The sequence below is a fragment of the Haliotis rufescens genome, unplaced genomic scaffold (genome assembly GCF_023055435.1).
Source record: "Haliotis rufescens isolate VD_foot unplaced genomic scaffold, xgHalRufe1.0.p SCAF_13, whole genome shotgun sequence".
NCBI lineage: Eukaryota > Metazoa > Mollusca > Gastropoda > Lepetellida > Haliotidae > Haliotis > Haliotis rufescens.
The window spans coordinates 6124076-6148212 of NW_025963813.1; the positions used below are offsets into that span (position 1 = coordinate 6124076).

At 39.3% G+C, this 24137-nt stretch overlaps 1 protein-coding gene across 1 annotated transcript; it reads right to left on the bottom strand.

The window, feature by feature from the left end:
- Positions 1-1861: 1861 nt before the first annotated feature.
- Positions 1862-8538, bottom strand: LOC124117175 (ependymin-related protein 1-like). Its single transcript, XM_046478929.2, has 6 exons — positions 8324-8538; positions 6009-6116; positions 5184-5277; positions 3787-3963; positions 2236-2334; positions 1862-1963 (listed from the first exon to the last, which is right to left on the bottom strand). Exons 1-5 carry the CDS (start codon positions 8450-8452, stop codon positions 2240-2242), a joined length of 603 nt encoding a protein of 200 aa, XP_046334885.2. The 5' UTR covers positions 8453-8538; the 3' UTR covers positions 1862-1963; positions 2236-2239.
- Positions 8539-24137: the final 15599 nt, after the last annotated feature.

Consider the following 24137-nt stretch of genomic DNA (forward strand, 5'->3'; position numbering starts at 1 on the left):
AGGTGACCAAACTTTTTGACAGGGAGTCTTTGTCTCAGTGGTCTCCCTAACATCGTCAGAACTTCACGGGTTTGTATACACTACGTACCTGCATCACCTGACATTTCTGCCAATGTGCGGTGTAGTGGTAAGGCGTTTCAGTTATGACATGGGGCCGTGTGTAACTGACAGTTAGTGCGTGGATTGTGTGGGAAACCCCGTCGTCAAATATTAAGCAGTGTATGGATTAGACGTCCTCATGTTGAAGAAGAAATAATGGTTCATTGGTCAAAGCAACCCCTGGAGATTCCTTAATATCTGACCTATTTTGACCTATGTACCCAACAGAAAAATCTCAACAATATTTTAACAGCGCGTCTTTATAATTTTGTATTCGGAACTCCCCGATTATGTTCGTTTTAGCGATAAAGACATCATAAATACTTGCCTAAATGCTTCGATCACGCGTACCGAGAATTTAGAAACCTCTACGCTGTGATGAGTTATTTAAGGGTTCACTTGTCGCCGGCGACCCCCTATGCCATGGCAGTGTCCTCAGAATTTCACTCAGAGGTATTGCATTGAGTCAAAGATCTGATTTATGAGGTTGACTTTCGACACCTATGTTTGCATTCGTCGCCGTTACTCACAAGAATGTGATGGGCTTGTCCAGGAATGATACAAGTTTATCTCGAATGCTGTGTTGGTAGATTTGGTATCACGAAGTAATCTGGTTGCGATGTCGTTCAGCGCAGCAGTTTGTGCTGTTTTAGGCAACACACGATGATAAATACTGTAACATATCCGGTTATGGGTGCGCATCCGTAACGTCCTTTAGGAATGTAAATAAACTTACATACATGACTACACCCCGTAATATTTTGTCTTGGAGAAAAACAAGTACAAAAACTTCATTTTTCGCCATTTGTAGACTGGACGCTTAGGCTGCCAGAAGGACATGGTACCAGTCTACGCCATTTGTATTTATTCTATTTAATTCAAATATTTACTATTACCCAAAAGGAATGGGATCGGTGAACAGGTCATTTAACAATTAATAAGAGCAAATTGTACGTAAAATTCGACATCGAGGATTAACGAATGTCATGTTTACTGGCATTCAGTGGCAGCCTACGAGAATTCGGTCATTGCCTGTCGATTCGTTCAGGTCGACCTTGGCATAGTCAAATGACGCAGTTGACATTTTCATGATATTTAATATTTCCATTTCACGATATGTCTCTGCGTTTGCGCATGGCCCCAGTTTTCAGAAAGTTAGAAAAAGACTAACTGCGGGAAACTGATTTTACTTAGTTGCAGAAAAGTTAGTGTTCAGATATGAAATGAAATTCAAACGTTAACAGTTGGAGAATAACATGGATTAATATGTGACAGGAGTTGTCAGCCTTTGCATTGTATCAAAACCCGGAAGAATTAGTTTTTCGTTTCACCGATAATCAATTGGCCAACCAACAACATACGCCATGAGTTAGGCAAAATACCTGTCTTCTAGTTCTAATCCGTAGGGGGCACGGGTGGCCCAGTCGTCTAAGGCGCCGCGATTCGCTGTGCAGAGTTGCGTCCCTTGGGCACGCCAGAAACCTATGATTGTGGGTTCAAATCCCGGTTCGACCCGATTATGTTTCTAGGTTTGTCAGCACCACACCCGTGCTCGTGGGTTTCACCGAAGTGATAAACGTCTGGGACCTGCATCACTTCGGGCTTTCCTCCTACATTAAGCTGACACGCCGCGATATAACTGGAATACTGTTAAAAGCGGCGTTAAACCCAACTCACTCACACTCTAATCCGGAATCTGGAATGTGCCATGTTTTATCGAATTTGTAGCACAGTCGATAAACATTAAAAAAGTGTAAGACAATTTAGGCTGAACGAATTTTTATTATTCATATCATGTACATCTTGCAAGAGGATGCATTCTGACAGTTCCTGACAGATCCTACTGTATGTCTTCAGCAATGTTCTGAAACAGAAAAAGATATACACGTTGCAATTTTGTCTTATGACACCGGACGTAACTCGTCATCTTTAAGCAAAAATAATTAATGTTCGCATAAATGTGTGTCATTACGTGTAGTAGAATCATAATTTTATATACTGATGGAAGAAAGAAAAGCAACAGCAATATTACCAGATAATGTTCACTGCTGTGTCATTAAGTGGACAGTTAGTATATGATGTTCAGTGTTGAGTCATTGAGTGAAATATTATTAGTGGTTTGAGTGCTGTACGTACGGTATCACACAGTGCAGTATGGCGGAATGTCGAACACAGTGAAGTCCCTGATGCCGGGACGAACGTCGTTGTACCCGAGAGTTTCAAGAGCGTTTCCTCCTGGACGGTTAGAGTATATTTCACAGTTAGTACATTTGCCTTGGTGTTATTTTACGCTGCAGTCAGCAATATTTGAGATATTACGCGGCGGTCTGTACATTGTTTACTCTGGGCTAGGAAACCTGTGGTTGATCTTATGCCATCCGATTTCCTTTTATTTACAAATCTTGGTTATTTTATCTTCTTCTGAGCTCTTTCGAATTTGGGAAAAATGTTCTGTCTTATAATGATCAGAGAAAATCCTACAAAACAAACACCAGCCTAAAACACAAGTTTTCGGTTATTCACCTTGCTTCTTTCAAAAGTAGAATCGAAAGGACGATGAATGTCCCTTCGACATGAATATTACTCGCCTTCGAATAAGTGTTCAAAGTCAGTCTAATTATACTTAAATCTTTTACTGCGATACTATATCTCCGTGCGTGAAGATCTGACAATCGCTGAAAATGAAAGATGCGTGGGTTCTTGAGCCAATCAGATGTCGTCTTTCTAAAACGTTTCGGTTTCGGTTTCGCTTCACCATCTCGATTAAAAAATTCGATTTTAACGAACGAAAACCCACAGAAACGCCAATATCCACAACGATCAAATGGTGCGACCTTTATTATCTTCATTCGGACAGGGGGCACGGGTGGCCAAGTCGTCTAAGGCGCCGCGATTCGCTGTGCAGAGTTGCGTCCCATGGGCACGCCAGAAACCTATGATTGCGGGTTCGAATCCCGGTTCGCCCCAATTATGTTTCTAGATTTGTCAGCACCATACATGTGCTCGTGGGTTTCACCGAAGTGGTAAACGTCTGAGACCTGCATCACTTCGGGAATTCCTTCCACATGAAGCTGACACGCTGCGAAATAACTGGAATACTGTTAAAAGCGGCGTTAAACCCAACTCATTCACTCACTCACTCATTCGGACATGGTCGTTTAACTTCCTTGTCGAGATGCAGAAATCAGATATGCTGGTTTGAAGGCTTCGCTCATTGGCACCAAGGATTATAAGCCTTGACCCAGATTGGCTGATTAGAATACTCACCTTCACGCAGAAAGACAGTGTATAGGAGTAAAAGATCATATTTTAATGACATTGGTTCAACTTGGCTTTAAAAACTCACTCATTCTGTCCGTAATGAGCTGTGATGTCGTGGTATAACCGAAATTCAGTTCAAGGCGGCGTTGAACCCAACACACGCACATTTTAAGCATATGACATGCCCTGATATAAATGTTCAAAGTGGAGAAAAAATCAACACACTCACTCATGCTTTCCCCCATTTAGCTGACAGGGCTTTCTGTCAGAGAAATACTCTTCAAGCCGGCGTTAAACAGCTCATTCACTTTAAACCATTTGGCCGACACTCGACGTTATTACAGATACACTGTTCAAGGCGGCGTTAATGCTCACTCACTCAGCCCTTTCACTCACTCACTCATTCTTTCACTCACAAGTACTTACCTTGGCCGCCGATTGTGGTCGTGGTGATGACGATTGGTATACAGTCTTTCCGTGTGACGGTAGTCACGACGTTCTGATGTTCCCCGTTGACGGTTGTGCGATTGTAGGAGTATCCCTTTGAAGACAGCCTGCCAACACCGTAGCCATAAAAGAAAGGGCCCAAGGAGACGGCGCCGCCTGTGATTACACATAGTATTAAGATAGGAGCAGACCGTTTCATGCTTATAGTTGAGAAAGTGGATCCTTTCATCAGCACATATGCAGCTATCGTCGTTAATTCATAACCGCGACATTTCGTGATTCTATTTCAAGTGGCGAGGACTGTATGTATAAAACAAATGCTAGCCGAGTTTAACACTAAACATATTAAGGACAGTCTTAAATCCTTAATGGAAAAAAGCTTTTGCGTGTTTTATCTACATCTATACCAAATTTAAACAGATGCAATGGGCTGACATCTCACAACAGACCAACATATCTAAACATGTTTGAAACACTTGTGGCCGTGAGGGAGGGGCTCCCTTACAAAGTGGACTTGACAAGCAAAAGTACTGAACATGTAGTGTGGCTGAGGTGAGGTGAAATGGGGTAAATAACATCGCGTCCCAGATTATTGCACTTCTACAGCTTGTACTAGTACAAGTCCGGACTGATGCTGATGTATAGTGTCAATCTTAATGCATACCAATATCTTTTAAATGTATGGTTAAGACACGTCTTGAAGATCTATTCATCCAACAATGACATTCTGATATAGAGGCATCCTCAAAATCTAGATTCTATAAACTTATCAAATACAAAACAAAAACAGAATTCTACAAGGATAATTTCCCAAAATATACCACATGCCACTGTAACATTTTAGATTGTCTTGTCAAAGGGTACAAATTGAAAAAGGTCGCTGGACAAAAAAATAAAAGTTGAAAGGACATGTCCATTCTGTAATGCAGTGACATTGCTGATGAGTGTCATTATATCTTAATTTGTGAAAAGTTTGTTAACCATCACCCGAAATATATCTATTCTTATTATACAAGAAATCCTTCCATATTTAAACTAGTGAAATCGTTTGCTGTTGTTAATCTTAGTGCTCGATATTAAGGGGATAAAACAAAGACGGATCGGTTCGGAGTCAGTATAATGTGTCTGAGTCGGGTTTAACAGCGGCATGGTATCATGCTTGCACCCGTGAGTGGTCACGAATTGGTCAGCAATGTTCCAGCAGTGGTTGATAATGACAAACACACAGAAAGGCTTTTCATAACGTCCAACAACCGTCTTTCGTCGACTCTTGAGACATGCAAAGGGTACCGGGGGCCTACATTGACCGAATCCACACCATGTTATCTGTAGATAAAACATTCGAACATTTGTTGATATATTTAGAAATGACTTACTTGGAACACAAACACCCTCCTGGTCCTTGAACTTTCTTTGAAGGTGGAATGTTGTACACGTACGTGCCACTGTATCTATACGGTAACCAGTTCTCTGCAAACAAAAATCATTATTACCTTTTTACGAATTTTGTGAAAATGCAAGGCATAGGACAAAGTAGGCAAGGGCCCAACTTCAAGTTTTAAAGTACTGAAAACTTGGAAAGACTTGTTTGAAAGTTGGCAGACTTGTTCATGAGCAAATCCTATATCCAATATACATTTTTAACCATACAATTTACTGTCTTGATCTACATCTCAAACAGAAACACTCAGGTCAAAGTCTTTCTGATGTTCCAAAGTTAGAAAAGACGCAAACTGAAACAAGTCTTTGTGTCATATACCCATGCTGATAATTATTGCCACCCCAGATCTGAGACGCATGTATCTTGGAGGTGACAATATTTATTATACGTACATGGAAGTGTAACCTCACCTATTAATATGGCGTTGTAATAAGTCCAAACATGAACTGATAGAAGTATAATTCCAATAAATTTGATAACTGAGTTTTGCCCATTTCTAATTTTGTGGAGATGTGGCCTAATCATACTTGGTCATTTGTGCTTTTATGAATGCTTCCAGTGATATCGTCAAGGGACTGGATATTTTTTATGTATTAGTGTAACGGTGAAACATGAATAAATGTTTCAAATAAAAAAATGAAACATAATGTAGGCACTAAAACACTCAAAAGGTCTCGCCAACCTTCCTGTAATTGTAAAGCTTTCTTGAGGTCTCGCTTACCTTCTTGTGGTGGTAACACTCTCTGGAGGTCTAGCTTACCTTCGGGTAATCGTAAATCACTTTGGTGGTCGAGACGAATCCGTCGCTGAGATCACCGCTGATGACGTATCTTTGGTTGATACCGTCGTAGATGAATGAATACAAAGCCTGAAAATAAACAATAATACCACTAGGGGTCATTTTGCATTGTCAGTTTAGACAGATCTGAATCAAGGCAATATTTCTTAAATCTCAATTTAATCGAGGCAAATATGTGAAAGAAGTTGCAAAATCAGAAGGAGGGCCATCATCTAGAAGGTCCTAACACTAGAAACAAGAAACAAACCTCGAACAAGACAAATGCACCTCTACCTGAGATTATGCATGCCAAGATATCTAAAAGTTACTTCTAGTTTCGAAAACACACTTAATTCAACAAAATTTCAAACCAGTCCCCTGCCACCACCAAGCCATCTTCCCGAGGCAAGCGTGTTCCACAAGCCCATATCAAAGCCTAGTTTCTACCCTTGCCACATCACGAGTTGTGCCCCTTGTAAGGAAAACGCGATATCCAATCAGATCGCTGTTCTTATCTCGTGTAGCTTCACAAAGATGGCGACTACGATAGGCGACGACCTTGTCGATCAGATAACGAAAACATTCGCGATTTCATCCCAGACACAAAAACTTAGGCAATGGTTGAGGGTTTTAAAAGATGAAAAAGACATAATCGTGTCAACAAAGACAGACAGCGGTAAATCAATTTCATGCGAAGGTGTACCATTCGTGGATGTTGATTTTGTGAAATGTTCTCTGATTGGACTATTGATATGTACGATAGTCCAATCTACGTATCTGAAACCGAAATTAACTTAATAATAGATACTATTCGTCACGACTCAACACTTTCCGTAACCTGCTCGAAGACTCGTCCCCCTGTCGATGAATGTTATGTGCGAAAATACGACAAACCAATCAGAATGCTCGAATGAGTTTTGATTTTAGATATGTTTTGCATTTAAATATATACCCAAGATACAGGTCAATGTGTTCAATCATACTGTAGAATACTGAAAATACCGATGTGTTTTCAATAGCATCTGGAATAGCAATGATATATGTGGGAAATATACGTGAATCAGTTGACAATTCTTTTAGCTATGCCCGTTAACGCTGACCTTGACCCTCACGTGCTTTTATTTATAATTGGAATCATTGGGTCTCGCTCTGTGATACCGACCATTTGATATTTGGGGGATATTTAAAAATAAAAATAAAATGTTTCTGAAAAAAATGAAAAAAAAAACTACAAAATTTGTCCACAGGTTTGCCTAAATTGTTCGTCTCCTCCTTCGCAGTGACAATAATTGCGTGTTTTGAAGCCGTGACTGAAAGAATATACTACTCGAAAGAAGTTAACACATAATTCTTTCATATTACTATATTTAATCTGTCATTGCATGACATATTAACTATAGGTTATTCTTTGACGTGTTTCTTAATTGGAGATGTGATATATACCACAGACCTTTTGAGTAGTTTATATCATATCTCTAATTTAATAACATCCTTCCCTCACCCCCACCCCATGACGAAAAATATATGTTGAGTCACTTACAAACACGTCATACCAACCCGCTTGGTTGGCTCAGGTAATAAAACCATGCATTTCTGTGATTGAGGGTCAAGAAAAACCTCACCACTTCAATTCCATACCGAAATTATATGGATATTATTTTTGAAATCTCATTTGCCTTAATCTGCAACTCACGGTAGGCACCTACATGGACATTCTTTGCCTGTGAGGGAGTGGCCTAGGCTGTGTGGAGTCACAGTGGAGGCAAATAAAAAGGCTCTCTGCCAGGGAAGTTGGGCTAATTGTAAGAAAAGCACATGGAACAGACAGCTTACTTTGCTTCTTCACTGTATATAGGGCAAACTGAGTGAGCAGAGTGATAAGAGAAAACAATAACATAAGAAATGTAACTCTCATACACTTACTACTGTAGATGTTGCCTGTTCAGATAAGGTAAATACATGTACCGGTACATGAGCAACATGTTGGAAATATCCCTGAATATAGTCCTGTAAAATTTCTTCGAGCAAATGGCAATCGGCTTGTTCCGGAATGACTCAAATGATCACGAAAGCCTTTTATTAAGAGGTCAATTCAAAATTATGATTGAGGAACCTGATTTAATTTTACAAATAATAATACAATGTATTCATAGAACAGGGTTCGTTAGGTTATATCGCTGCTTTATTACAGCCAAGGCATACATGATAATCTTGTCATTCCAGGACAAACCGAAGCATTACCTTGAAGTTACGGAAAGGGGAGAGTGATTTCATATAATGAGAGGCGTTGTACTTACAGCCTTTGCAAACGTGGAGTTGACAATGGTGACATGTTGCACCGCACTGAATCTCACTGGAGGACAGCAGGTGCTGGCACTGGCTGTCACAGAAAGACCAGCGAAGAGTAAGGCTGCTTGCAGGATCATTTTGGATGGGGAATCGTTGCAGATGTATGCGCCAAGTCCTCTATCAAACTCGCCCTGACGAACGAACGAAAATCGAAGCTGCTTCGCTTTTATGCATCCTGAGGAGCATTACGTGGTGCAGAATTACAGCTCAGATGACATGTTTATGCGTCATGTTAATTCCCAGTTTATATAAGTTGTAATATACACGCAATTTACATACAATGCCAGACTATTTGCAATCAATGCATATATGAATAATAATCTGTGTTCTTGAAGTTTAGTTGAAGAGGGTTCAAAATATGAAACTTGTCAAACGACGTCCCTGATACGTTTGCTTCTTTTATATTTTTTTACCTTCAAATAACCTCATACGAATTTACGAAGTGCAGATAGGTTTCATATACAAAGGTTAAAGAGCTTGAATGAGAGAGAGATGACGGTATTGTAATGTAAATCCACACACGAATGGCTCTGCATTTGGCATTTATAATGCCAACTGGACCTTTTTTTATTACAAAAGGGAAGTCCCACAGAGATGCTGGCAAAGCGGGGTCCTTTTCACGATGGTTGTTGGATATTTTTGTTGTCATTTCTAAGCTCCACCACAAAGTTTGCGTGGAAAATAGGAACGGAGTTCGTCCGTCCGTCCGTCTGCTTCTCAAAGGAGACAACTTTCAACAACAAAAACTATTTAAGTCAGAGACATTTCACACATTTATGTTAATGGTCATGATCTCAAATGAGTTCGAAAATTAGTCATTTTTTACAGAGTTCAGGCGCTTGCTCCGTGCTTTTCAACTTCGTGCTTTTCAACTTTGTGCATGCTGCGTGAAATGGGGACCAGTGTTCTCAAACTGCTAAAGTTACATAAATACTCATTTGTGTGCTGATCTAAGAGATACTTGTCAAGATTGAGTTAAAACAATGGTCCCGGAAATCATTTGTTTACACAGTTACGACCCTTGATCCATGTTATGTTACTGAGTGCATTGTGTGTGCTATTGGACAAGATTTCTCAGAAGTAACGGAAGTAACAAACACAGGTTTGTTTGTTTTTGTTGTTGTTTTTTTTACAAACTATAGGTTTAGAGAATATAGTTCACATGTAATCTTAAGTGCATACATGTTACAAAGTATAGATTCTATTGTTAATAATAACTATTCCAGTGTCAGGATGGCAAGACATCTTTGTTGGATTGTGTAAGTTCGTGGGTTTACATTAGTGAATGGTGACAGAGTGACCAAAATTTCATGAACTGCGTGTATTGAGATTGTGAATATGATATATTTCTGTCGATGTAATATGAGTTGGTTATTTCTTGCGTGATGTTTTGGAAATATGGAATGGAGTTGGAAACGTTGGACACGTTTTGACAAGTTTTATTTTATTTTATTTGACGCCAAATGGCGCATAGTGCTGCATATAAACTGACGTCCAAAAGAAACTTTACCAGAGTTTGAAATCACTCTTGCTCAAAAACAACAAAACATACATGCATGAAGTAAAGTGTATTGAGAAGATCAATATATCAACACAATCAACACTGAAAATGACAATCATACCGCGTCCGAAGATGACGTCAGAGCCCCCCAAAGTTGGGTGTGGTACAAAACTCGGGCTTTCAGAATCATGGACAATAGGCAGAGTACATAAACAATCGCTCACGTTCAATAACAAGTCATTAGTAGCGTGTGTGACCACCAAATGCCTCAAAACACGCAAAAACTCTTCGACGCACAGAAAAAGTCAGTCGTCTGATGAGGTCAAGTGGGATTTGACGCCTTACTTCTTGGAGGGCCAAGATCAGTTCTTGCCGGTTGGCTGGAAAGTAGTCGTTGTCGAACACGACGATCCATCAAGTCCCAGAGGTGTTCTATGGGGGACATGTCGGGTGAGCGTGCAGGCCACGGCAGGACGTTGACGTTGTTGGCTGCGAGGAAGTTAGTGACAATTCTGGCTGTAAGGGCTCTAGCGTTGTCATGCTGATAAATGACACCACGTGGCTGCTGTTGGAGAAATGGTAGGACAACTGGACGAAGAATGTTATCCATGTAACGCTGAGCTGTAAAGTTTCCGTCAACGATGACCAGCGGTGTCCTCTCCTGCCCACAGATCCCTCCCCACACCATGACACTCCCTCCACCATATGGTACGACCTCCTGCACGCAACACGCCGCTTTTCGTTCACCCCTTCGGCGGTAAACACGTTGTCTTAAATCAGCCCTAAACATACAGAATCGTCAGTGAAGACAACGCTCTGCCAGTCACGTCGTTGCCAACGTCGTACAGTCTGGGCCCATCTCAATCGCAGACGACGATGTAACGCTGTCAATAGCTGTAAGCCCTGATTCCATGAGCCCTGAGTCTCCTGGCCACTGTCTGTCGACTAACCCTGTGACCTAAGGCATTTTTCGCCGATGTCGTCACTGTCAGGAAGCGATTTCGGAGGTGCAAGGTACGCAAGTACCGGTCATCATGGGGCGTGGTCACCCTGGGTCTGCCTGTTCTTGGCCTGTCAGCGGTCCGCCCTGTCGGTCTGTAACGTTGCATCAAGTTGGTAACGGCAACACGGGAGCAACCGAAGGTTCGTGCAATATGGGCGTGGGTGGCTCCCATCTGTACCATACCCAAGGCTCGTTCACGTTGTTCGACTGTGAGTCGTGGCATTTCTTTTGTGTTTTTTTTATCACTGTGGATGTCTGACTTGCCGTTGCAATCGTTTTATACCCTTACCCGCACGTGCATTTGCAGTTGTCCGTGGTGCACGTGTTTTTCACTTTTTCGCGTGTTATCTCGCAAACATGTAACAGACGATTAACATTTTCTGCATACACTATTGTTGTATTTAGGTTATGTGTTTTAGGTAGACTTCATCGAAAAAAAAATATACTTTGTCTGAAATTTATATTTTCAGTTGGTAAAGTTTCTTTTGGACGTCAGTTTACAAACATGTACAAGTACATATAAACTGGGCGGCAAAAGAAAGTATAGGTCGAGTTCCATGATCGATGAAAAAATAACAAGAAGAGGGTTTGTTGTGAATTATAATATATTCTAGGGAGGGGTAACAAATGATTGATCAACCACAGTTTGAATGACATTGTGCAATCACAGGTAATGTAAGCTCAAGGTAAACAATGGTGGGATAAGAAATTTCATTTTCAAAAGTTGTCTGAAATGTCACCAAAACATTGTCAGACACACTACAAGTTCATTGTCGACACAGTTGCCTTCAATAGCGTGTATGACCTCCAGCTGATCAATGCATGCTGTGATACACCGCCTCATCGATGATGTCAGTCTTCTGATGACGTGGACTGGAATCCGTTGCCACTCGTCTCTCAGGGCCTGCTGCAATTCTTGTATGTTGACGGGAGGCTGATGGCGTGCTCTAATCTGTCTGTCAAGATGGTCCCACAGATGTTCAATAGGAACGTCAACGTTCTGCTGGTTTAGAAAGTTCCGAGTCAGTCTTGCAGTACGGGGCCTGGCATTGTCGTGTTGAAACAATGTCACCTGCTGTTGGTTGTGTAAGAACAGAAGCACAACTGGCTGCAACACTTGGTCTCTGTACTGCACAGCGTTCAGGTTTCCCTGTATAATCACCAAATCAGATCTTCTGATCTCCACAAATACCGCCCCACACCATGACACCTCCCCCGCCGAATGGATGGACCTCTCGAATACACGCTGGAGCCAAACGTTTCCCTCTGCGTCGATAAACTCGTTCTCTGCCGTCATTTCGAAACAAGTTAAACCGACTTTCATCAGCACTCGACGCCAATTTCTCACTTGCCAGCGTCGATCCTGCCTCGCCCATCGCAGTCTCAGGCGTCAATGTTGAGCAGTCAGTACCATTCTTCTGAAAGGACGATACGCTCGGATTCAAACAGCACGAAGTCGTCGTAGTACTGGACGTTGGCTAATGGGATGTCCCAACGCTGTTGCTCCCGTCGCCGTCGCCGTTACGAATCTGTTTCGCAGGTGAATGAGCCGTATCTGACCGTCTTCCATTGGTGCAGTCACTCGGGGTCGTCCGGTTCTAGGCCTGTCCTGTGTCCTCCCTGTCTGCCTGTACCGTTGAATCAGCCTGGCTCCTGGCAATGGTGTGCAACCAAACCTTCTGGCAATTTGGACCTGTGTTGCCCCCATTTCGGCCATACCGGTGGCTCTCTCTCTCTGCTCCTGTGACAGTCTCGGCATTTCTTGTGTGTGCTTTCATCGCGTGTGGTTATTCCCTGCATACGAACGCATTTATACAGCTAACATGCACGTGCAGTTTATGCCATAGGCGGGAAACCTGTTTCACCATTTTTTGTCACCGCACGAGCGCCGTCAAAGGTGGCGCGTTCGGGTGAGGTGTTTTTTGTTTCCTGTTCCTTGGCAGTCATATTCCCAATACCAACTTTCCACTCGTTATTGCTGTTTTTAGGAAAATTACAAATTGCCAACCTATACTTTCTTTTGCCGCTTAGTTTATATCAATAATGGGTGAGTGAGTGAGTTGGGTTTAACGCCGCTTTTAACATTATTCCAGTTATATTACGGCATGTCAGCCTAATGTGGGAGGAAAGCCCGAAGTGATGCAGGTCTCAGACGTTTACCACTTTGATGAAACCCACGAGCACGGGCATGGTGCTGACAAACTTAGAAACATAATCGGGTCAAACCGGGATTCTAACCCACAATCATAGGTTTCTGGCGTGCCCAAGGGACGGAACTCTGCGCAGCGAATCGCGGCGCCTAAGACGACTGGGCCACCCGTGCCCCCATATATTAATAAGGTGCTTATCTGGGTAGGTTTCTCTTTAGGTATAAAGATACACTTTTAATAACTGCAGGGTTCAAGGATGACAGAAGTCTGACTAATTTATCAATGGAAGGATTAATATAATAATACAATAATACAATGCCTTTGATATCTTATCATGCCAATTCTGCAACTCCAGATCTTTACATATCTGTGAAAACGTGCTCAAAAAAGCTTTAACATTACCACAATCCCGAGTGACCCAGACATATGATAAACCAGTTACGAATAATAACTTAGGAATGTGTGTTTATTGCACTAATATCATCAAAGATCCGCAACATATCATAGCAAGCCCTTGGATACCTGGAACTTTCTGAGTCTTTCTAAGTCTGAACCAATAACCTATACATCGACTATGAAAATAAACACACATATAACCTCTGCCTACTTCAATTAATTTTGCACTGCTTGACGTGCGTCTAGAGACACCCATGCGCCTTTTTAATTAATTTCTCTGTTCCTTTTCTATTGACTCCCTAAACGTGAATCCCTAAATTTCTGAACCATGCAGTAAGATTGGTGCAATTTTAGTAAAAAACAGCGACGAACAAGTTCTCAAAAATCTATGAACAGGAAAGCTAGCTTTATAGGCTTGTGTAGCCAGAGTTTGACATACTTTGGACCACACTAATCTTGAAGAGTAATAATGCCCAGATATTTATAATAAAACCACTTTTGTACACTACGCAAGTAACTGCCATTTCTAAACACTATTATAATCGACTTATCCAAATTTACCTCTAATCCCAATTTTCAAACAATAGACTTCAAAGAAATTTAACTTTCTTTGCAAACCAATCACAGAACAAATATACCCCTCATGCCACGGATGATATCCAAGATATCGTTTGAGTATTGGTTGTATTTTTTTATCAGGAACTCTTAAAACTCCTCTTCATTAGATTTTATTACAATATTTCTACTGATTTTGTCTGGTTTTTGTTTCCATACAAAACGAGTTCTTTTTATGGTGGTGGCACGTGGTCCTGTGCACAGCGCACAGATCACAAATCAGGTGAAGTTAAGCAACGTTGATCTCGGAGAGTAGTTGGATGGGTGACCACGTTCGGCACCTTGACTCCTGAGGGTTTCTAGGGCTTCGGTCCTGTCCCACACTGAAGCACATGTACCACATGTGGTGTCTCCTTCGGCAAGTGACTTTGTTCGAAATGTGACTCTGTTCCCCCAGCAGTGAATGGGTACCCGGTAGGATGAGATGGTAATGTGGCTGTTAACCTTCTAGCGCTTCACAGGCAGCTTGGGTTGTATACTCCCCAGGGAGCTGAGAATGAAAATCGAGTGCTCACTGATCCATTGACCGGGGTAATAATTGTGTAGCGCTAATAATACCGAGAAGAGTAAAACTTTATGGACCTATCTAAATTCCAACTTTTGCACATAGGTTTATCAGAGAAGCGTTGTGAGCCTATCCACAACGTATATGTTTAAAGAATTGTCATTGTGTTTTGGAGACATTTTTTAGTTCCATCTATTATGAGAGATGTTTCGTCTGCGAAATGGGAAATTATTTATTCTGTCTCATCAATACTTATTCCGTTTATATTTTCGTCAGTGCGTAGCATTATTGCCAGATTTTCAGCGCATAACAAGAATATATAAGGAGATAAAGGGTCACCTCGTCTACATCCACTTGTTACCTGAAACAAATCTGAAGCAAAACCATTTACTAAAACACTAGATTTTATATCGTGATAAAAGGTGCTTACCTTAAGGTCCAAAGATAAAAAAAAGTCTGAGCTTCTTGGATGAAATCCCAGTCTTCTGAATCGAACGCCTTTTCAAAGTCTATAAGTAATAATAATCCTGGGATTTCCAAGCATTCACTCAAGTCCGTAATATTATAAATTAATCTGGTGCATTCTCCGATGTATCGTTTTGACATAAAACCTCTTTAATCCTCGTTAATTATTGTTCGCATGACTTTTGACTAACTTAAAATTTTCCCTCTTCAAGGTTTAATGATCGTATCAGATATTTATGCAGATCTAGTCAGAAAAAAATTGTAGAATTGTACAGTATATCCGTCAGGACCCGGCCTTTTTTCATTTTTCATGTTTTTCTAAGATGTTGTCTTCAATGCCTAATTGTTGTGGTGTGCTTAGTTTTGGAATATTAAGGTACATTAGGTAAGTTTTGAACATATCATCTGGGTTTTCGTTTCTACATGTCTGTTTAGTCTTACTGTTGGTAATATCTCTGGGTTTCGTTGATTGTTTCATTTGTTTCAGTTATGGAATGTCCATTCTAGTTTAGCTATGGCCTTATTCAGATAGTTTCTTTTTTCTGAGGATAAGAAGTATTCAGTTGTTTTTTCGACCATTTCCCTCCACTCTGCCCGAGATCGGATGGTTATTCCTTCTGTTTTTATATTATTTATTCCTTCCAGTTTAGTGTTTGCCTCTTCAAGTGTCTTTAATATTTCAGGTTTAATTTCTATATCATTAAAGGTATCTGGATTGATTTGCAATTCTTCGATATGTTTTTGTAGGTCGTTTTCTTTCTGTTCTCGCTTTCAGTTCATTTCAGAGGAGTATTTTATAGTTTGAACTGTTATCATCAACAGTAGTGTTTCGAAAGTTGGTCATCAATATTAAATCTGGCATTGCCTTGTTCATCGACACCTGTTTTATGTTGTTATATTGTATTTTTAATTACTTCTTTAGTTTTTTCCATAAACGTTTTGTCGTTGAGTGGGGAATTATTAAACTTCCAAAAGTTTCATATTCTCTCGATACTCGTCACACCGACGACCCGGGATCGATTCCCGAAAGGGTACAATGTTTGAAACCCATTTCTGGTGTCCCCCGCCGTGATATTGCTCGAATATTGTTAAAAGCGGCGTAAAATCAAACTCACTCATTCATTCTCTCGATACTATTACGTTTTTAACGAAATCCAATGTATACAGTCATCTGATCTGTAAGCAGGGTCTGTACCAACTTTATCTACGGATTTTTCAAGGTCTCTTGTGAACAAGATGTAATCTGATCTGGCTTCTTTTATGGGTTTGGTTTGTCTCCACGTACATGGTCTCTCGTCTGGGTTCATATCTCTCCAAGGGTGAAAAAAAGGATTGTTCATCTGGCGTTTGATTTGTTTACGTTTTTATAGTTGTACAGATCAATGTCTGGGTTTTGGATAAAATTAAAAAATCTCCACAGATGGAGCAAGCGATCCGCCTCAAACTGGTTGACAATATCTATCATATCTGCGAATAATGCTGGCGTGTCAGTATTTGGACCGTACATGTTTATTTTAAAATATGTTTTCTTTCTCTTAATTGCATTTTAAGAGCAAGAAAATTACCCAATTCATTATCATGAACTTCTTTAAACATTATAATTTCAAAGTGTTCGTCCAACATAAAGGCAACCCCTCGAGCGTTACTTTTATAACAACTAAATATAATGTTTGATCCCCAGTTTTGTTGAATGTTCTTGTTCTTAGTGGATGTCCTGCAGGCAATCTATGTCTGTTTTTCTTTTTTTTCAAATTTTTAAAAACATCAATAATTCTTTGTTCTTGTTCAGCCTTAGCAGTTTATGCTGATTATTTTAATATTGTCAACCGTTATCTAATCTTACATTATTGTATCTTTGCATGTGAACTCTACAGGTAAGAGTATGTTGTGTACACTGTATATTCTGTAATAAGAACACGAAAGTAAGAAACAGATAGGAAACAAAAAATACATTTACTCACAAGTTAATATGGTCTGCCATGTTGCGGAGTTGATGTTTTCAAGAGTCATTGATATTTCTTCATTTGATATACTTTTGGACACAAGGAAACAGGCGGCGTAGTTGATTTGTTAGAGTTGAGTGCAGACTTGTTGATAGTGGTGATATCATATCCCCACAAATGCAGATCGAGAAGAAAGGTAAGCCGAACCCGCAAACCGCACTGAGCGGTCTTACATTAAGGTAAGCGTAACAATCTTTGTCAGCGCAGCTTTGTCAAGAACTAATTTGTGTAACAGTGTTCACAGTGAGTGAGGATTACCGGGTTATTCAAGACCGGTATGGTTTGACTTTATTGAATTAATTGTTTGTTGTTATGGTTTTATTTTTTTAACTGTAAATATCATTAGAGGGCTTATTTTCAAGTTGAGCGAAAGTAAGTTTTATTTTGACTATTTCAGTTATAGTTAGAATTATTATGAAAATGATGAAAATAAATAAATTTTACACTACGATTACCTATTATCGGGTAGTAAATAGTGATTTGGGCCTGTATTGTTTCGTTTTTGTGTACATCTATAACCACATATACATACTTGCATACTTAGGTTTTGCCAACTGTAAGGAACTAAAATTGGCCATCCCTTTGAGTTCGTTTTAACCGTAGTTTTCGGTATGTATAATTGTATGTTTTCTTGACCATAGTCTATAGTATAAAAAAAATATGATGGACCTATTATGCATGTATGTTTCCATGGTTGTAGTCTTTTGTATAAACAAGAAAACAAGGTAGGCCAATTATGCATATATGTTTCATTGTTCAGGCATATAATGTAAACAAAACTTTATTATTATGGATGACATGGTGGGGTATATAAGCATAATTATATGTTTTTTGGCCATAGTCTATAGTGTAAACAAAACGTGGCTGCCCTGTTATGTGTGGGGCGTTCTATGGTCATTACATATAATGACAACAGAACATAGTTAGGCCTATGATGCTAACATGTTTCTTGGCCATGGTCTATAATATAAAAATAAACGTCGTAGGCCTATTACGCATATATCTCACTTTTGTAGTCTAAAGCGTAACAATCTTTGTCAGCGCAGCTTTGTCAAGAACTTATTTGTTGTAACAGTGTTCACAGTGAGTGAGGATTACCGGGTTATTCAAGACCGGTATGGTTTGACTTTATTGAATTAATTGTTTGTTGTTATGGTTTTATTTTTTTAACTGTAAATATCATTAGAGGGCTTATTTTCAAGTTGAGCGAAAGTAAGTTTTATTTTGACTATTTCAGTTATAGTTAGAATTATTATGAAAATGATGAAAATAAATAAATTTTACACTACGATTACCTATTATCGGGTAGTAAATAGTGATTTGGGCCTGTATTGTTTCGTTTTTGTGTACATCTATAACCACATATACATACTTGCATACTTAGGTTTTGCCAACTGTAAGGAACTAAAATTGGCCATCCCTTTGAGTTCGTTTTAACCGTAGTTTTCGGTATGTATAATTGTATGTTTTCTTGACCATAGTCTATAGTGTAAACAAAACATGATGGACCTATTATGCATGTATGTTTCCATGGTTGTAGTCTTTTGTATAAACAAGAAAACAAGGTAGGCCAATTATGCATATATGTTTCATTGTTCAGGCATATAATGTAAACAAAACTTTATTATTATGGATGACATGGTGGGGTATATAAGCATAATTATGTTTTTTGGCCATAGTCTATAGTGTAAACAAAACGTGGCTGCCCTGTTATGTGTGGGGCGTTCTATGGTCATTACATATAATGACAACAGAACATAGTTAGGCCTATGATGCTAACATGTTTCTTGGCCATGGTCTATAATATAAAAATAAACGTCGTAGGCCTATTACGCATATATCTTACTTTTGTAGTCTAAAGTGTAAACAAAAACTTGATATGCCTATTACGCACATATGTTTTATGGTCATGGTATGTAATGTAAACAAAACTTGGTAGGCCTTTAGTGCATTCATGTTTCACTATCATATTCCAGAATGTAAACAAAACATGATAGGCCCATTGTGCATATATATTTCATGGTCATGTTCTGTAGTGTAAACAAAACATGGTAGGCCTATTATGCATGTATGTTTCCATGGTTGTAGTCTTTTGTATAAACAAGAAAACAAGGTAGGCCAATTATGCATATATGTTTCATTGTTCAGGCATATAATGTAAACAAAACTTTATTATTATGGATGACATGGTGGGGTATATAAGCATAATTATGTTTTTTGGCCATAGTCTATAGTGTAAACAAAACGTGGCTGCCCTGTTATGTGTGGGGCGTTCTATGGTCATTACATATAATGACAACAGAACATAGTTAGGCCTATGATGCTAACATGTTTCTTGGCCATGGTCTATAATATAAAAATAAACGTCGTAGGCCTATTACGCATATATCTTACTTTTGTAGTCTAAAGTGTAAACAAAAACTTGATATGCCTATTACGCACATATGTTTTATGGTCATGGTATGTAATGTAAACAAAACTTGGTAGGCCTTTAGTGCATTCATGTTTCACTATCATATTCCAGAATGTAAACAAAACATGATAGGCCCATTGTGCATATATATTTCATGGTCATGTTCTGTAGTGTAAACAAAACATGGTAGGCCTATTATGCATATATGTTTCACGGTCGTGTTCTAAAATATAAACAGGACATGGTGGGCCTATTATGCATATATGTTTCATGGTCGTGTTCTAAAATATAAATGGGACATGGTGGGCCTATTATGCATATATGTTTCATGGTCGTGTTCTAAAATATAAATGGGACATGGTGGGCCTATTATGCATATATGTTTCATGGTCGTGTTCTAAAATATAAATGGGACATGGTGGGCCTATTATGCATATATCTTTCATGGTCATGTTCTGTAGTGTAAACAAAACATGGTAGGCCTATTATGCATATATGTTTCACGGTCGTGTTCTAAAATATAAACAGGACATGGTGGGCCTTTTATGCATATATCTTTCAAGGACATGCTCTACAGTGTAAACAAAACATGGCAGGCCTATTATGCATAACTCTTTCAAGGTCATGTCCTATAATATGAACAAGACTTGGTAGGCCTTTTAGTATTATACAAATATGTGGGTCTAATATGCAAACAAAAATAATGGGGCAAATATGCATAAATGTTTTATAACCATGTTTCTCATTTTCATTCGCCATATTAGTACTGGGCAAAGGTGTCAGGGATAGGCACATTCACTAGTGTCCAGGAGGTATTTGGCTCGTCATTCTTTTTCACCTTTTATTCATACCCTGGTATACAGGCCCTTTTCCTTTCTTAATTCATACGCTTTTTTGTTGAGGACTGAGCTGATCTTTTTCATAGATATCAGGAGGTCTGTTTGAACATTCATCTTTGAGCCATACACAGCCCTCCTGGCCTCGGACACCTCATTCCTGTCTTTAATCGACATGAAAGCTGCAATGATAGTTGGTGGCCCTTGCGTTTCACCGACTTTTCCTGATACCTCTGTGTCGATGGACATCTTTGAATTTCACATGACCCATATATTCTTCTGATAGTGTCTGAGAATGTCAATCAGAAACTGCCCCTGAACCTGTTTCACTATCTTCTTGATTTATTTAAGGCATTCCGTTAAACAGTAAGTTTATGTTTCTGTAATGCAGGTCTTTTCTCTCCGCCTCACGACGGACCGAGGCCCTTGAAACTCTCAGGGTCCAAGGATCCGAACACGGTCATCCACCCAAGGATTTCCAGTGACTAACGTGACCTGTGGTTTCACGTCGCTTTGAACAAAATTTCAGTTATTTTAGAGCGTCTCGGCTTGATGAGGGGAAAAATCCCTAAGTGTATGGTGCTGGGAGTCGAACACGCGATTATAGTCTACAGCCAACTGCGCCGTCTGAAACGACAGGGCCAACCGTGTGTCATTTGAAAAGAGATGTCGGAGACCGGAATTAATTTAAATAGAAAGGCAAAGTGATTGTTTCTTGTTGTCAAAATGCGTTTCGTTGATGGAAACCAACACAGATAATAACGATAACTATTTTCTAAGGCAACGAGGAAAGATATTTTTTCATTTTGAGCAAAGCAAACCACATTGCCATTGCTACTTTGGTTTTAGAACCATTGGAACAAAATGTCGCGTTGTCGCATTGTCGCGTTGTCGTGCATTTTAACACCTTTTTAACACATTTTTGATCGAGCGACAATGCGACAACGCCACATACTTTGACCTTGGAAAATGTCGCGTTGTCGCATTGTCGTGCTTTGGTAAAATAAAAAAGATTATTCAAAGTGCGACAATGCGACAAATGGCCAAAATGTCGCGTTGTTGCATTGTCGCGTTTTGGTTAATTTTGACACCTTTTTGCTTGTTTTTGGAAGGGCAACAATGCGACAATGTCTCTTCTAGTATGATATCGGCGACATCTACTCTTGTTTTCAAGTTGGCTACTTCTATTTCAATCTTATCGATGGCGCTCTGCGTTGCTGTGTTAATGTTGTCTATTTTGAGCGATATATTTGCTCAGATTGGAGAATTAGTTCTTTTATTTCCTCCAGATTCGTTGATCTTCGTGACAAGTGTAGATGCAGTTCAAAAAAGTGTTCACAAGGGAAAGCATATGAACAGATTGACTTTTACATGTATCTTTTCATTATCTACCTCACATTTGACTCAAGTTTGAGCAATTAGTTTGGATTTCCCGCATCATTATCGTGAGCTCGAGTCAAACACGTTTCGGCTTCATGACGACTTTGACCTCTGTGAAAATTTGCATGCTTATCTGAGAGGTACTTGTCAAGACTGAGTTCTAAAACTGGTCCTGTATAAATTATATTTTTACAGAGTTACGGTCCTTGGTCCATGTTATTTTACTTGGTGCATTGTGTCTGCAATGGGAACACGTTTTCCTGGAAATAACTGAAGTTACGACTGTCATCAAGTCTGAGTTATGTTTCCGGTTTGTGTGTATTAATTTGACAGTTAATCAACTTTTCTGATGACATAAAGAGACCCAAGTGCCTATCTCTTGTAAAACCTTTACAGCACTCTATTTATAGTTGATATTCTCTTCTATATGAACAAACAAACTTCTAATGTGCCCCATGGCAGGTAATAGTGATAACAGTGTTTTCATGTTATTATTGTTGTAACGCCACACTGCATCCATGTGATTGGTGTTTCCAGCACGATAAGGAAGACTGTAATATAAACACGAACGATGCTGGTAATGTTGAGGTAAATTTGTGATAAAATTTATACTTGGCAACTATGTGGATCGTCTCTGGCGATCGCGACGAGCATGGGGACGTGGGAAGATGATTTCCGGAACAGGGTGGGTTGTATACTCCACAGGGAGCTGAGAACAAAATATTGATCGAGGTCACTGGGTTGTATTCCCGTCGCTTATTTCTTTCCGAACATAATTTGAGGCGTGTGGCTAACTTGTTAATAATATAAACTAGCTTTGAATTCCCCGGTGAAGATTCTATCGGAAATGAGTTCGAAAAATTGGTGTCGTACATTTATTTTTTACAGAGTTATGGCCCTTGCTCCATGCTTTTCAGTGAGTGAGTGAGTGAGTGAGTATGGTTTTACGCCGCTTTTAGCAATATTCCAGCAATATCACCGCGGGGGACACCAGAAATGGGCTTCACACATTGTACCCATTTTTGGAATCGAACCCGGGTCTTTGGCGTGACGAGCGAACGCTTTAACCACTAGGCTACCCGACCGCCCCCAATGCTTTTCAACTTAGCGCATACTGTGTTAAATTGTGGACACGTTTTCTCAGCAACTACTGACTTACATGAAAATAGGTTTACATGCTTATATAAGAAATATTGTAGTAACTATCATCTAACAGTCAACTTGGATAAAACTAAGGTAGTGGTATTTAAAAATGGGGGTATTTTATCAAAATATGAAAAGTGGTATTACGAGGGTCAAAAACTTCAGTGTGTAAGTTCTTATAAATATCTCGGTACTATTCTTTCAAAAACTCTCTCCTGGTCTTTGCATGTTAACAGTGCTGCTTTACAAGCTAAAAAGGTCCTATTTGGTGTCATTAAATCTCTAACAATGCTTCAACCTCTTCCTTATGACTTGTTTTTCAATTTTTTTTATTCTAAAATATCTCTAATTCTTTTATACGGTGCCGAGATTTGGGGTGTAGATACTTACAAAGAATTAGAGCAAATCCAGGTACAAGCATGTAAACGCTTTCTTTGGGTTAAACAATCTTCATCAAATCATGTGGTTAGGGGGAATGCGGAAGGTATCCTATGTACATATGTGCTTATAAGCGTGTAGTTACTTATTGGTACAGAATTTTACATTTGCCTGAAAATAGATTAGTTAAGAAATGTTATAGATTATTAGTACTTGATGTTAATAATTGTAAGATCAACTGGGTCTCTAAAATCAAAGACATTCTCTATTCGTTTGGTTTTGGCTACATATGGGAGATGCAATTAAGTTATAATAGTAGAAGTTTTATTTCGGAATTTGTAAACCGTTTAAAAGCCTCATCTGAGCAAGATTGGCATGCAGCGGTTTCATCTAGCACTAAATCCCAGAATTTTATTGAGGACGAATATCATTTTGTGCTTATATGCAATGCTTATAGTGATTTAAGAGCTGAATATATTCCTCCTAAATATTTTACAACCCCTTCTAAAAATAAATTTAATGCTCTTATGTCATTCACTAACTTTAAAATCATACGAAATCTAGCAGTCTACGTTTACAAAGCGTTTCGACTTCGTTCATTGCATACAGTCTAAATATATATTTGTATATGCATGTGTATGTGTATGAATGCGTATGGATATGGATATACATGTAAAATAGTGGTAATTCTTTTTTCTCCCTCTCTCTGTAAATAGTTCTGTGTAATAGGCCTACGGCCTAACACTTTTTGTGAATAAACAATATATATATAAGAGATACGTGTCAAGACTGAGTTCGAAGATTGGTGTCGTACATTATTGTTTTGCAGAGTAATTGCCCTTGCTCCGTGCTTTTCAACTGAGTGCATAGTGTCTGCAATGGGGACAACTTTTTTTCAGAAAATACTGATGTTACATGAATGAAACTTTGCAAGCTTATCTAAGAGATACTTTTCAAGTATTGTTTCACAGAGT

Bases quoted from the DNA above. Each gene is read 5' to 3' on its own strand.
- LOC124117175 (XM_046478929.2), bottom strand. From the start codon at position 8,452: ATGATCCTGCAAGCAGCCTTACTCTTCGCTGGTCTTTCTGTGACAGCC. The intron at 5,278-6,008 runs GTAAGCTAGACC...TTTTGTTTGCAG, and splicing joins TGATTTACGATTACCCGAAG to AGAACTGGTTACCGTATAGA. The intron at 3,964-5,183 runs GTAAGTCATTTC...GTGTAATCACAG, and splicing joins GGAGGGTGTTTGTGTTCCAA to GCGGCGCCGTCTCCTTGGGC.